At 51.8% G+C, this 14,592-nt stretch overlaps 6 protein-coding genes across 6 annotated transcripts; 2 read left to right on the plus strand and 4 right to left on the minus strand.

Annotated features, from left to right (window-relative positions):
• Positions 1-656: 656 nt before the first annotated feature.
• Positions 657-1,986, plus strand: VTN49DRAFT_3443 (uncharacterized protein; the record flags this gene model as incomplete). The annotated part of the gene is made up of 4 exons (XM_069411280.1): positions 657-917; positions 984-1,249; positions 1,309-1,569; positions 1,623-1,986. 4 exons carry the CDS (start codon positions 657-659, stop codon positions 1,984-1,986), a joined length of 1,152 nt encoding a protein of 383 aa, XP_069268721.1.
• Positions 1,987-5,376: 3,390 nt separating this feature from the next.
• On the minus strand, positions 5,377-8,859 carry VTN49DRAFT_3444 (uncharacterized protein; the record flags this gene model as incomplete). The annotated part of the gene is made up of 1 exon (XM_069411281.1): positions 5,377-8,859. The coding sequence occupies one exon, from the start codon at positions 8,857-8,859 to the stop codon at positions 5,377-5,379; it is 3,483 nt and encodes a 1,160-aa protein (XP_069268722.1).
• A 545-nt stretch (positions 8,860-9,404) lies between these two features.
• Positions 9,405-10,961, minus strand: VTN49DRAFT_3445 (uncharacterized protein; the record flags this gene model as incomplete). Its single annotated transcript, XM_069411282.1, has 1 exon — positions 9,405-10,961. One exon carries the CDS (start codon positions 10,959-10,961, stop codon positions 9,405-9,407), a length of 1,557 nt encoding a protein of 518 aa, XP_069268723.1.
• Positions 10,962-11,079: 118 nt separating this feature from the next.
• On the plus strand, positions 11,080-11,902 carry VTN49DRAFT_3446 (uncharacterized protein; the record flags this gene model as incomplete). The annotated part of the gene is made up of 2 exons (XM_069411283.1): positions 11,080-11,186; positions 11,680-11,902. 2 exons carry the CDS (start codon positions 11,080-11,082, stop codon positions 11,900-11,902), a joined length of 330 nt encoding a protein of 109 aa, XP_069268724.1.
• A 1-nt stretch (position 11,903) lies between these two features.
• On the minus strand, positions 11,904-13,140 carry VTN49DRAFT_3447 (uncharacterized protein; the record flags this gene model as incomplete). The annotated part of the gene is made up of 3 exons (XM_069411284.1): positions 11,904-12,420; positions 12,481-12,771; positions 12,830-13,140. 3 exons carry the CDS (start codon positions 13,138-13,140, stop codon positions 11,904-11,906), a joined length of 1,119 nt encoding a protein of 372 aa, XP_069268725.1.
• An 808-nt stretch (positions 13,141-13,948) lies between these two features.
• On the minus strand, positions 13,949-14,244 carry VTN49DRAFT_3448 (uncharacterized protein; the record flags this gene model as incomplete). Its single annotated transcript, XM_069411285.1, has 2 exons — positions 13,949-14,098; positions 14,158-14,244. 2 exons carry the CDS (start codon positions 14,242-14,244, stop codon positions 13,949-13,951), a joined length of 237 nt encoding a protein of 78 aa, XP_069268726.1.
• Between the last annotated feature and the right edge of the window lie 348 nt (positions 14,245-14,592).

The following is a 14,592-nucleotide window of genomic DNA, read 5'->3' on the forward strand; positions in this document are numbered from 1 at the left end:
TTTGATTGAGTCGTTGGACAGCTTTGGCACCACACGCCACTAGGGTTAGATGCTCCAAACCAGCATCTCGGAACCTGCTGAAAATGCACACCCCATATATGACACACCCATTGTCATCTACAGTGCACCCACCTTTCATCATACATCGCACGTGCTACGGCCCAACACGAGCCACATTTGCGGTTCCAGAAAGAAAACTGCATCGATTCCATCGACGAGAGCGTTCGCACATCGAGAACTTTTTATTCGTCATCTCAGAAAAGACAGTGGACGGCGTTGAGCCAGTGAATTCAGCGAGGTGGGGTACGAGAACTTGGAAGCCATCGATGCGATTCAAAGGTACCTGCAACTACACAAACAATTAAACCTTGCCGTCATCAAGACTCCCAGTTCAGTCTCCGGGACGAGATTTGTGTACCTCGTACTGAGGGGTAAGATAGTATGATCTCATCGCACAGTAGTCTGTTTACCTATGGCTTCATGAGCACCGTAAATTGCGTGATCCCGAGATTTTTACTCTATTTGGCAAGTCGAAGCACGATAGATCGGTGCCTATCCGAGGTCTCCTCCGTGTATATAAGACTTGCGCGACCTTGTTTGATAAAGATGAAATAAATTAAAAAGTAGAGCAATTGCTGGTCAGGCGCATTGTAATCATGGCTGCCGTCGCCGTCGATCGAAACCTTTTCCCTGACGGGCTCAAAACTACCGGCCAGCATCCGCCGCTGCCGGAGTATATCGCGCCGTTCGAAAAGTACCCCAAGGAGATTACGGGTCCAACTGTCTGGAAGGCTGAGGATTTCCGGGATAACCCTGAGAAATGGACACACTGGTTCACAAGTGAGGAGCTGGAAGAGCTTAGCCGCACGGCCGATGAATTCATTGCGAAGGGAACTCCGTTGACCGGAATCAGCAAAGTGAGTAGGATAAAGAGCTTATTTGATGCTCGGAACCCGCTAACGCTGATAATTTGTGACTATTAGGAGAATTTCCCTCTACCTAAATTGAGCAAGCTGCTGACAGACTTGCGGGAAGACCTTCTAAACGGCAAAGGTTTCATCCTCTTCAAGGGTCTCCCTGTGAAGGAGTGGGGTAACCACAAGTCTGCCGTGGCCTACATGGGCCTCGGGACATATCTTGGCTACTTTGTCAGTCAGAATGGAAAGGGACATGTGCTGGGCCATGTCAAAGATCTTGGTGAAGACTCGACACAGATTGACAAAGTGCGCATCTACCGAACCAATGCGAGGTATGGAAAAAAAAAAATGATTTCACAGGAAAGTTAACATAGACTGACTATACTGACAGACAGTTTTTCCACGCCGATGATGCGGATATCGTCGGCTTGCTATGCATTGCCAAAGCCCTTGAAGGCGGCGAATCAGACGTGGTTTCGTCGCATCATGTATACAACACTCTCTACAAGGAGCGTCCCGACGTCGTCAAGACATTGACCGAGCCCAACTGGTACTTTGACCGCAAGGGTGAGACCTCCAAGGGACAGGAAGAGTACATCAAGACGCAAGTGTTCTACCTGGAGAAGGGAGATAACCCTCGAGTTTACGTCAAGTGCGTTCACCCAGGTATTACCATGGTATTGTGACACATGCTGACTATATCAGGTGGGATCCCTACTATGTTCGCTCATTGACGCGCTTCTCCGACAAGGGTATCATCCCGCCTCTTTCCCCAGCACAAGAGGAAGCATTGCAGGTATTGGAGGAGACTTGCCAGCGGCTCTCGCTGCACATGATCCTCGATATTGGCGACATTCAGTTCCTGGCCAACTCGCATGTCCTGCATGCGCGCACGGCATACAAGGATTACCCACCGCCAGCGCCGCGCCGACACCTGATGCGGTTGTGGCTGGCTACCCCGGAAGACGAGGGTGGGTGGAAGTTGCCTTTCTGGGATAGTAATGAGAAGAAGCGAGGGGGCATTCAGGTCGATGATACTCCTCCTAAGGCGCCGTTGGATGCGGAATGAATTATCTGTACATTACTTAGGGGAAATAGAAAAGCAATTGATGGTAAACCAAGTCCAATGATTGTCGACTAGGTACTATTACATGATTCACGGTCAGCTATTGCTGCCAGTATTATCCCGAGCACCCCATCATCTCACCTCCGCATGGGCATTTAGTCAGTGCTAGCCCAACCAGTCAGCACCATCCGGTCGAAGAGTACGCAACGAGCAAGACCCGACTCACTCCACAAGACGCGCAGTTACAGCCATCACAGCCTTGGCTGCAAGCGCAGGCGTTGCATTGGCACGGAACCATGGTGATCGGGAGTATTGAATCGGTTGACTCAGATGTTGGCTAATCAGTTGAGGGATTTGACTGATGTTCAGATAGCTCACTTGTGGTCAATATTGAACGTTGTTGATGCCGTTCGGGGGGGCGACATCATGAGGTTTATATAACTTGACCCAACTCTATTCGCGATCCTTCTCGACGGGAGATGCTCCACAGTCCTTTCCGAAGAAAACAATTTACCAGTCATCTGGATGTCATTCATTGAACTGGAATTTCACTCCGACGGAACAATATAGCCGCAAACTCTGCTAATTGTCGCTTAGAACCTGGGAGTTGATATTGAGTTTGACCGACCAATGTTTACAACAGGTTGGCTGGAAAGTCAATCGACTGAAGAGTTTTGAGGAAAGAAGTTCTAACAAATTTTCAAGGGAATATGATCAATGTCAAGACGTGTGTTTGACACAATTCTGACTTTCCTGTCAGATAGATAGGTAACTACCAAGATTCCAAACCCTAATATCCAGCACGGAATCGTTCGGAACCACAGTTCCTCAACACCGTACCTACATTCAGATCACAAGAATTGACAACGCGAAATCATCAGAGAAAGTTTATTGAATAAGCAAAAGGATCAGCTAAACGACAAACGGTGAGTACTATCAATCTTAGCTACTCTAACTGCTCCTGGATATGAGATGACGTAACGAGGACGAATGTTCGATATCCAGGCAGAAACAGTCTTTCCATTTCATGTTAACTTTCACACCATCCACCGATCACTCGGGATGAGCCATCATTGAACTGACCAGCATCATCCTGGAGAAGCTGGAAGTGGTGGTTCAGTCGCAGTTACCATAAGGCATGAATCAAGCCCCTCTGGGCATGGCCTCAGAGAGCAGTCTTGAAAATCAGGCACCAAGTCTTGACGTGATTCTTATCCCATGTTTGGAAAATGATCCTTTGTGTCCCTGATAGCCAAATTGACCGGCATAGAGGGTGCAGCGGATCTAGTAGTGCTTCTGCAGAAATAAGAGGACCGCGGTATTTCTCATTCTGCATCTACACGCGAGTAGCAGCTGTTCCAAGCACAGAGCAGAGGTTGCTATAATGATTAGTTTACAGAGTAGTATGGCTGAATATTGACTGCTCTTACCAGAAAATGCACTTGAAATCCAGCAGTGAGCACAGAGTATTTTTTCTAGAACATGGAAGCCAGGGCACGTGAAAGTAAAAAGACGGAAAACCAAAATGAACTACGCAAGCCGCGGTCACGATTACTAACTCATCGTTGACAATTGGGGTACTGAAAGGCATACACGCTACATGAGCCCCTATCAGCCCTAGGATGGATGCTGTCTGCATGGCTGCAGACTGCGAGTGCATGCCTTTGTCGTCCCTCAGCAGATTCTACCTATTCAATCCAGGTTCTTCCAGAAATTCTGGATTTGTGAATACGATATTTCAACCCACTAAACAGATCTGAGGATGGGTGTGTTTCGCCGTCAGCTATTTGTAGCGATAAGTATATAACCCTAACCCTAACTAGACCTGGGATCATTTCTACTGGCCGCGTCTGCGTCGTCAAGTTCCCGGATGAACGCAAACTCAAAAGAACGGTTGGTTTTACACTAATACACTTATTACTACTCCGTACTTTTGTACACGAGCAGTTAAGAATCAAAACCGAAGGAGTGGGGGCCACGAGGTTCTCATCGTTTAGGGCATGCACGACGTCAGCAATAGAAAGAGTACGGCGGTGATCCTCTGCGCATGGAAATATCAAATAAGGAAATTTTCACGGGATGCACGCCGTACCGGTCTGCACGAGCTCTGCGGCTCATAAAAAAACACGACAGGGATTATTGCACCGCCGAACAAGTGCCGAACCGTTCGGCGCATTAATCGGATGATCTCATAGACTTCATCACTTGTGACAAATCGCCTGCAATTGAATCCAAATTAGGTCCTAAGCTTGAAACAACGTGGCATTAAAGCAAAAGATTGAACGAGGCGATTGATGCATATGCTAAGCCCTGCAAATGGATCCCATGAGTGGTCCCTTTCATTTCGTTTCAGCACAGATCCTCGGCTTATGGCTATGGGATAGAATAGCCACGGATTATGGGGTCTTTGAAGTGATCTTCAAGAATCTTGAATTGAAGGGATACAATTGAAACATTGAATTCTGCCGAGACATGTAAAGTACATAATGAACAGGTATCGGCTACCGGCTATACCGGACTATCGGCATTCCTGCCGCAATGCCGAAAACATGAAACATGAAACGATGCGATCGTGGAATGAAACGAAACATTCTTTTTATTTCAATACTGCAGCCACGTCGGAATGCTCGATTCATAGCCCCATGCTGCCAGATACTGCGCCCTGTAAATAACCGAATCAGATCAGTGCAACACTGCAAGTGGCAAACTGCTGCTGATCCCATTAGGTAGTATTCGTCTTGCATGCTAATGCTAATATCTACTGTCTTAGACCGCTGGCTCTCTCGCCTCACTGCGTAGTAACTGGTATGTCCGGCATACTAATTTGCAATAGCTACACATGGTCGGAAACTGTTGGCTATCGGCAATGGGTTACTAGAAACGTGGTCATTGTGGGAAATCAAGACCGGAGAGTAAGGTCACCATATGTAACAACATTGCCGCGGTTCTTAGTTGGCGAGTAGGACTACTGGTCTGTGGGATGTTTTCGATGGCTTGAGCGATGACCGGCAATTCAGAGCAGATATTCCACCGTCATCATCATTATATTTCGGTTATGGATAGTTCGTTTTTAAACGAGAAGTTGGTGTCTGGAAAAGTCACTGCTGAGCAGGGCTTCATTTTTACTCTAGATCAAATCAAACCCTTAGTCTGAACCATGGTTGGATGATTATGAACACTTAACAAACTCCATACCAAACCGCAGACTACTGTACAATGCTGAATGCAATAGTGACTAAGATTAACCGATAATAACAACAATGCTTGATGGGAATCTGGGATATATACTCCTACACCAACACCGAGATTATAACCAGTACAAAAAATCAAGACAACATCGAGAAGGGAATCAAGAGTGAAGAAGAAGAAGAAAAGAAAAAAAAGTAAAATGTCTCACCGCCAAGGTGGTCGCTCGTCAAGTTTACTCTTCCCTGTCGTGCGCTTTGTCTGCGGGAGCATACTCGACCGTCGACTGTTATGGCCCAGTGCTGTGCCCGGCCGAGAAGGCTGCTTGGAGTCGTTGCTTTCATTTTCAGTGCGGGTGGTTGGTGGCCCGGCGTAGCTCTGTCGGGACCGTGCTGTGTTGTCCATCGCGGGCACCCGACGTAGTTTGCTGTACGGGACGGGGTCGAGCAGTGACGAGCCCTTCCGATCTGAGGGAGTTGGCGATGCTGCCTGTTCTGGACCGCGTGATGACCGCTCACTCAGCCTGCTGGTCGGGCGGGTGCTGCTGCTGCGTGTCGCGCCTGTACCAGATGTAGACGTCTGGCCGAGTGGGCTGCGCGCCGATGTCGACGACATGGCGGACGCTGACCGCCTCTGGGCCGCCGGTACCGGTAACGTCTTCCGGTACGGTGACGGCGTAGTGAGGGTCAGCGGCTTGAAGTTGTGGCCGACGTCGAGATCGTTCGTGTTGGCGCTATTGTTCCATCGAGGCCGCGCCGGGGCCGAGGCTGTGGACGTGTTGCTTGTTGTCGAAACCCGCCGGCTACGCGCCGCTGGAGACGGCGTCGTTACGCTGGCTCCGCCGGATGTTGCGGAAGGTGTCGTCGGGCTGAGAGCTGCCCGTGGTATCGACGACTTCCTCCGGTTTGTGCTGTTCAGTTGTGGGTTCGACGATAACCGCCGTACACCTAATGTCGATCGTGCAGTGCTAGCCACCGAGCTCCCCCGACGGCTTGACCCGCCAGGGTTCGGTGTCGTCGCACCGCGCCCAGGCCCGTTCAGGATCACCGACGATGCGGGAGAGCTGCCCGGCGTCGCGATGGCGCTCGTATTCGCCGGGCTCTCCGTCGTGATGATGGTACAGGTGGAATCGCGCAGGTGTTGGCTCTGGCTGATCGTCGTGTCCTCCAGCTGCGAGTCCATCACCTTAATGCTCGCCTTGAGCGCATCCTGTCGTTGCTCCATGTCGTGAAGGAGCGTCACAATCTCACCGTTAACTGTCAGCCGGTCCTTGACGCCTTTCTGGATGATCGACAAGACTCGGTCGATCGCAGGAATGTAGTGCGTCTTCTTGGCCTCATAGCTCTCGATCTTCTTCAGAATCACTGGCGGATTGTTGACCTGGTCGTTAGCTTCGAGCGACTCTTGCAACTTTCCGATGCTGCGCTCCACAGACTCGCACATCTTCTGAGCTTGCTTTCCGGCATTTCGGAAGACGATGATCCATCGGTCCTCGCCAAGCTCCCTTCGCAGGGCTTCCGCGTCCTCCTGTAGCTTTTGATAGTCCTTCTCCAGCCGCTTCCGGCGGTCCTCGAGCTCCTCACAGGCCGTGGGGAATATCCGCTCAGCGCGGGATTGGAACATGGACAATCGCATGGGCAGGAAATCCAGGGACGCCCGAAGCGGCTGCATCCGGGCAAACAATTGCATCAGATTCGCGTCATTCTGAGGATTGCTGCCATTGTTGCCCGAGCCGGTTGTATCCGTGCTAGGGAACACCGCTATGCTTAACCGGTTGCTCGACGCGGGTGTCTCACGTTTCGGCGACTCCTCGACAATCGTTTCCAGCTCGTTAATGTCCAGGCCGTTGCCGTGCTCGCCGTCCGCATCCACGAGCGACTGATGTCGCTTTTCCTCCATTTCGAAGATCAGACGGCTCAGGTTGTCGATTTCGAGACCGACATCACCCAAGACATTATTCCACAGCTCCTCCCACTCCATCGCCAGCTCCACTTGTTCCTTGACACCCTTAAGCTTGTTCCGGATCTGTGCCCAGTTCTTGACCGTGGCCTCCATTTGCGCCACCATCAGCTTGAGATCATCCGCACTGACATCCCCAATGTCATCCCGGACCTGCACATTCTCGATGGCCCGAACATAGACATTGACCAAACTCTCAAACTTGTTGACCGCTTTGTTCACTTCCTCTAACCCTTCTCGACCACCAGCAGCGGCCCATTCGACGTCATCCTCCGCATCCAGTCCGTCCAAGACTTCGGATGCCTTGTTGATCCACTTTTGGATTTGCTCGGCTGCTCCGATCAGCGCTTTGACGGCGATGGGGGCTGTGACGATGGACGTGATGCTCGATTCGAGGGCACTTGGCTGTGGCAGGTTGATGGACGTCAGCTGAGATAGTTGGCTGTTGAACGAGGTTCGGGAAAAGGAGTAGATCGATTCGGCCCGGGCGAGTCCAAACGGGTTAAAGTACGACACCACGTTGCTCGACGACGACGACGCCGGCGGGGTGTCCTTCGGGGGTGGCTGCGGCGGCTGTCCAGAAGTTCGTCGGAGGTACTCCTCCAAATCTGACGAACCTTCCACTCCGTTGGACTCAGTCCTGGATTCGGTCGACGCCATCGTGGCCATGGTGGCTGGACGAGATCCGGGTTGCTTGGGCGGCTCCGACGAGGTACTAGGCGAAATGTTCACACTCAGTGCGGGCGTAGACACAATACTAGGCTCTGTTGGCCGTGGTGATGTAGGAGTCACCGGGGACACAGGTGTGCCCGGTTTGGTCTCCGATCCCAGTAAGCTTTGGGTACTCTTCACCTTCTTGATCTGTAGTCCGTGCACGGGTCGCTCGCGTCTTTCCGAATTCCCCGATCGACTTCGATGCAAGTTATCCAGCTCCCGGATCTGGTCTTCTGGGATTCTGCCGACGCTCTTTCGCCGGCGGGTCGATGTGCTGCTCTCCGCCGAGCCGTTCAGTTGTTTGACCCGTGCGGCGAGGCCGGGCGACAACCGCCGGAAGATCGATGTCCGAACGGATTCTTCTCGTGATTTTGAGCCGTCTCGGGAGTCGTCGTCGCCTTTGGAATCCGGGCGCGGGGATACGGAGCGCGGGCTCAGTGTCGATGGCGACGGAGAGGGTTCACGTGCGCGCGAGGGCGACAGGGATCGCGAGGCAGAATTCAACTGCGGGGCAGACAATTTCTTAGACAGAGAACGAAGCGAAGCACTGGCGGGAGACGACTCGGCGATGTCCGACGAAGCTGTTGTGGTCGAGCCGGCACTAGGAAATATGGATGGCATCGATCCAAACTTGCGCCGACGCCCCAACCGCCAGGTACCGTCGGACTGGTCGGATAAGGAGCGAAAGGAGGTGGCAGTGATCGCTAGAGTAAATAGTTGGATCTGCGGTGACGAGGAAATGCGCGGGAGGCCGGCGTTGGGGCAGTATGGGGACGGGGCGAGCGAGGGTGGTGAAGACGCAGGCCGTGCGCCAAAGGAGGCGGAGGGCGTGACGCGAGGAAAGTCTCGCAGCGCGCGTCCACCGAGAGCGCGGAATTTCTCAGCGACAGTCTCTAGAACACGCCGTCGAAGATCAAAGGAGGGATAGGAATCTACATCGTGGCGGACGGGGCGCCTGGTTGTTAGGAAAAGGGGCGAAGAAGAATCGGGATGGGACTGGCTCCGCGTAGGGCCCATTTTGTAAGTAAAAAAACAGACCAAAAAGTAAGAGCTCTTTTAGCAGAATTCACAGAATAAAGCAGACTAAAAGCATTTACATATATTCAAAAAACGGCTCTACATGCGCTGGTCGTCCTTTGTTATCTGATTCGGATCGCTACGCGGCCGCGTACGACGCCCTGTCCAAAGCCGACCATCATATTAATCCATCGCTGCAATGATCAAACGCTCCTATGTACAAATCAGTATGGTATGAGGCCGCAGACTTGCAGATGGCGGCCTGAACGCCGCGCCTGGGGCATGCTGCCCAGGCTGTGGCTCGTCTGCCCAATCGGCCCGGTCCACGCAAAGCCAGTTGATGCACACAAAAGGATACAATGCAAGTCATCACAATGATCACATCCACTCGAGACTGGAAAATTCGCAGACAGGAGTTCTGCGGCAACGTGACATGACACGAGAAACTCGGGGTATCAAACAAAATCCAACATGGTCAAAATACATGGCACAACATGCGGGCGATACGTGGATCCAATCATTTCGACCATGTACCGCGGCAACCGTTAGGAATCGTCCCCGGTACCCGAAAGCGTAAACATAGGAATGCTGGCGACCGAAGCCATCGAGCCTTTGCGCTGCGATCGCCAGTCCAGCACCATCTCCTCACGAACCTCCCTGCACCAGGTCATCAGGGCGGCGTCGAATTGCTTCCAGGCCTCGTCACTGCTGCCGTACACCACCCCCATGACATCGAAATCCAACTTGACTTCCCATCGCAGCTCGGCCGCCTTCTTCCAGTATCGCAGATTTTCAGCGCGGCGATAGGGCTTGCCAATGTCTTCGTGAGGCGTCTTGATCTGTCCGAAAAGTCGTCGGGACTTGCGCACCGCTTGGTTGTGGATGCGGATCAAGTCCCGTCCGTCGCGCAAACGCTCCAAGAACGGTGTGGGCAGGGGACCCTCGTCGGGGGATGTCCACTTTGGCAATGGCTCACCCACGTCGCGAATCAACGTCTGCAAAAACGCCTCTTCCCGCTCCCGTTCCCGTCCCGTCCAATCGCCCGACGCCCAAACCCAGCTGGCTCGCTCTTTATTCTCCAGCTCCTCCAAACGGCGGTCCTCGTCCAGCATGGACAGCACGCCTGCCATCCATTCCAGGATCGTGGATCGTTCGTTATTCCGCAGGCCGCCAGCAAAGTTCCGCGACGCCCAGGCCTTGAGCACTTCCAAGACCGAGAATAGTTCCTCTCGAATCTGGCGCTCACTCTTAATGGCGGCAAGACGTTCAGGATGCTCGTGAGATGTATAATATATTCGAGCTGCGCGAATGGCTAATGTGACCAAGTCCAGGATACGCATTCCTTGGACCTCATGCCAACTCATCGGCTTCTCTTTATTTTGGTCGGAAGACTCATCTTGCGATTCGGTTGCGGGTTGCGGTGGCGGTTGTTGTTGTTGCCCTGCGTTGCCTTCTGGTTCGGGTTCGCTTTCAGACGTTTTGACTGCTAACGAAGCCTTATCCAGCGCTTCTACTAGATCCTTTCGGAGCTTTCGCATATCTGGGGGCGGTGGAACGTTGTGTGGCTTGACACTATATGTGCTGACCGTCGGCGGCAGCATGACTTCTTCATCCTCCTCTTCATAGCCAGGATCGGCCGCAAACTCATCCGCAGGACTCTCCACTAAGTCTTGGGCATATTCCGGCTCTTGATTGATGGTGAGTTTGGGGATATCTTTGGTGCCTTTTTTGTACTGCGTAGGAGCCAGGACGCCGCCCTTTCCATCCAGAAGACCAGTGCGGGCGAAATAGTATTGCAAATGGGCAATACTGCCCAGACACATGACACTTTCGCGGTTCTTTGCCGACGGCGCGAATTCTACGCCCTGCGGCCGGATGTAGCCTCTTCTTTTTGTAGAGGCCGACGAACCGAACCGCCCATCGCCCGAGTTCGACGAGTAAGTCGATGCGGTGGAGATCGTCGAAAATGACTGGTCCGGCGACGGGCAGGGAGATGCAGCCCGAGAAGGAGAGATGGAAGGTGATGGTGACACTGCCCGGAACACCGATAGCGGTCTCTGTCCACGTTCAGGACGTTCTTCCGTGTTCTCAGAAGAGCTCATGTTTCCAAATCAAGTCTGCCGGGAATAGCGGGAGCGATTATGTACTCGGGCCGGAGACGGCAAGTCGGTCGAATGCCGATGACGTTGTGATGGGACTCGTACAATCGAAACACTTTCGATGTCAGAACCAGGTGAAGTCGTGGAGGATTCAACAGTGCCGGAGATTTGGGACCAGGCAAAAAGGGGCCACGATAGAGAGAATCGCTGGGCTTCGCGCCTGACTTCGTTGACTGGTTGGACTAACTCCGATCCTGGATGAGAACTAAAACGCGCGACATCGACGGAGACCCACGGTGTCAAGAGGGGCTCCAAGGCAAAAAAGTTTCGTTTCAAGAAGAACTGCTGGTTACTGCCTGTTGACCTGATCAGGATGACTGTACAATTGCCGACTGCAACGCTGCATCTACAAATCCGTCCTTCTCATTATTTACCCCTGAGTCCCTCCTCACCTGGCCGCCTGCAGGGCATTCATTTGCAGACACCGGCACGTGATTCCGTCCCCACATGTTGTCACATTCGGTGTCACGTGATTTATCGCGGCTCCAATCACGTGTCGATTATGCTTAGAAATCAAAATATCTCTCAATAACTGTTCCGAAGTTACCGAGAGAACTTATTGTAACCTATGTCTGGACATTGTAACTGTCTTTGCTCCTCGGCTCATCAACTTCTCTCGTTCTCTGCTTGGATTCGGACTTCAGATTAGAAAATAGTATAGCTTCAAGTTGTCTATCAGCGGTCTAATAGTGATCATTATGATCCAGAGATCCAACCCGTACTTTTCTCCGGTATCTAGCATCATGTCACAGCAAACGAACCAAGAATCAAACTCAAGAGTGGAGGAAATGAAATCAAACTGTCAAAGCACATATTACGCCGCATTCCCAGGAAAGCGAAGACCAACCCTTGCGCCCATCAATTGTATGTCGACTCCCCAATGAATCAGACAATGACTTCTTCGCGCTCCCAACCGGTGGGCTTGACAACGTCGGTGCCCTTGCTAGGAACAGGCCTGTTGACCGGCTCCCGGTACTTGATGGTGTATGGGTTCGGGTCCGTCTTCTGGTTCAAGTTGCCCAGCGTATGGTTAACCTCTCGATGCTTGGCCTCATCGGCGCGGATGTACAGCAGCAGATCTAGCATCTTGCGCTTGCCCTCAGGCATGTTCCAGTACTGGATGGCAATTTCGGGAGCTTCCATGTTCTGCCATTTCGGCAGCTTTCCGGCCTCGAGGTCCTGGATGGCGCGGGTGTATGTATGTACGGCCTCCTCTTCGAGGTAACCGACGAACCGATGGCACGTGCGAGGGGAGCAGAGGTAAGAAAGGAAAAAGGCATTAAAGAAGACGCCTTGGGCGCCGAGGACCATGAGTCGCATGAACCACCCGGGCTCTGCCATCTTCATGAAGGTGAGCAAATGCATTCGCTCATTGTAGGCTTCTTCCAGCAGAGACTCGATCCTTTTTGATATTAGCGGTTTTTCCTGACTAGGCTGAACTTGGGGCAATTGGTTCACTTACCATCCGTTGTCCCGTCTCATCAGCCGCAGACTGCGCAGATGCCGCAGCATACCGCCCACCATTCCTGGGACACCGGCCACACTTTCCAAGAACAGGAATCGGTTGAGCCATTTCTCTTCGGTCATTTCGAACTTGGGTGGAAGGGGTTTGCCTTCCTTAGGGTGTTTGTATCCCGTCACTGTGTCCATACCCCAGCGTAACAGCCTCACCATCTTCAATGCCACCCAATCGGACCAGTTGCGAACGTCACGGTGGGCAACGCTGATTGCGCGCATTTGTTCTTCGGTGTATCTGCAAGGTTGTCAGCAAACTTGACCACGATATACTGCAAGATGGAAAGCAGGCGTACATTGGATGCTTCCAAGCCGTCTCAACCTCTACAATCTTATCCGTCTCAAACTTGGGGAAGAACTCCTTGATCCATTGTGGACGCGTCGAGGACAGTGATCGAGTCCCGGGCTTCTGGTTTTTCTTTGCAGCTGGGACTACTGCCGTGGAGGCCTCATCGCGGTTCTTTTTCCATGTCATAAAGGTTCGTTGCGACCTTGTCGCCGTCGAGTAGACTCCGACGACCAGCATCCGGTTGCCGGCTTGCTTCAAGGCGCATGCCGCGCCATATGTGGACGCGGCCGTTGGTCGAAGTACCGTCACCGAGTACATCTTGATGAATAAGTCTTGATATTGAAATCCAAGTCAAATCGTTCTCAACGATGTCTTGAGTGATGAACTGGAATCCTTGATCTTGATTTCCTTGACATGCTGTGCCCGTCTATGCCCTCCATCTCGATGATTTATATATCAATCTGCTTGGATAGATCGGCATTCACCATCGTCATCGCCAGCCGTCATGCAACGACAAATAATTTTTACCATCCAATGAATTTCCTTCAGAAATACTATGATCACATAATGAACAACGCAAATCTTGATCTGTCAGGTGGTTTGTTTCACTCTCCTCGTACCTATCTCCGCGCAATTACGACCTCGATACCATCACGATACCTGTAATCACTAAACTGGGAAATCATCGACATTCCGTCCACGACGGCGCCTACATTAGTCCAAATCTAATTATCTGATCAGACAACATTGCAGGCTTCATCGCCGAAAAAACTCCAGGCCCGAAATGCATTCCTATCACTTTTTGGTGATAATGAATCTGCATGTTCATTGCTTGTGCTTCCATCTGGCAGACACGGTGTGACCGTACATTACGTCGGGTGGGGTCGGAAGAGGAGGATGACTCATGCACGTGCTCCCCGGTGTGGACGAAAATAGTTCGGGGAGGCTTCATATCGCTCTAGGAAGAACGCTTGCGCTTACTTTGCAAGTCCAGGAGAACGGAGCTGTCACTCGTATTCTAGAAAAAGCTTGATTTTTCCTAATTGTTAGGAGCAACTTCTCCATCAAGCACTCCGCAATTTCTTTGACGTCATTGACTGCTTCTCTATCCTCCAGTTTGCACACTTCATCGTCGGATCTCGAAACCAGACTCCCCATCCGTCGGAGAAAGCTCTTGCTTCTCCAACTTGACGACATGCGCCAACCGCGGGCCCTGATCAACTGCCTTGAGCAGTTTCTGGACGGCTTCTTCTTCGCCCTGGGCTTCGCCTTCAACCTGCATGCATCATATAAGCTCGGTGCTCATACATAGTAGAAAAGATAGTAAGACTAAACGACCTTGCCGTCCAGAGTATTCTTCACCCAGCCGGTCACCCCATATTCATTGGCTCTTTTCTGGGTGAAAGCCCTGATCACACCCATCAGCAATCATGTTCAATGGATGCTGGTGGTACTCAAGGGAATGAGCTACCGAAAGTTCACGCCTGATGCGTGCGGTATCCTGTGTTAGTGATGCCGGTTTTCCGATGACAGACGGCTCTCTTGCAGTTATCTGTGTCTACCTTGAACAGTCCCGTGGACTCTGAAAGCAACCTAGACAAAGTACGACAGCTGTCAGTCTGCTGTCAATCAACCACGATAAAATTGAAGGATGTTCCAATTCTCTGCGGATGTGGCCGTTGCATACCCGCTTCACTGCCATGTCTAAATGGATCTGAATGCCCCTTCGATTCGAACAATACTAGGTCTGAGTTATTCTGGTCAAGAAGG

This window comes from Thermomyces lanuginosus (genome assembly GCF_041956635.1).
Source record: "Thermomyces lanuginosus strain ATCC 200065 unplaced genomic scaffold VTN49scaffold_28, whole genome shotgun sequence".
Lineage (NCBI taxonomy): Eukaryota > Fungi > Ascomycota > Eurotiomycetes > Eurotiales > Trichocomaceae > Thermomyces > Thermomyces lanuginosus.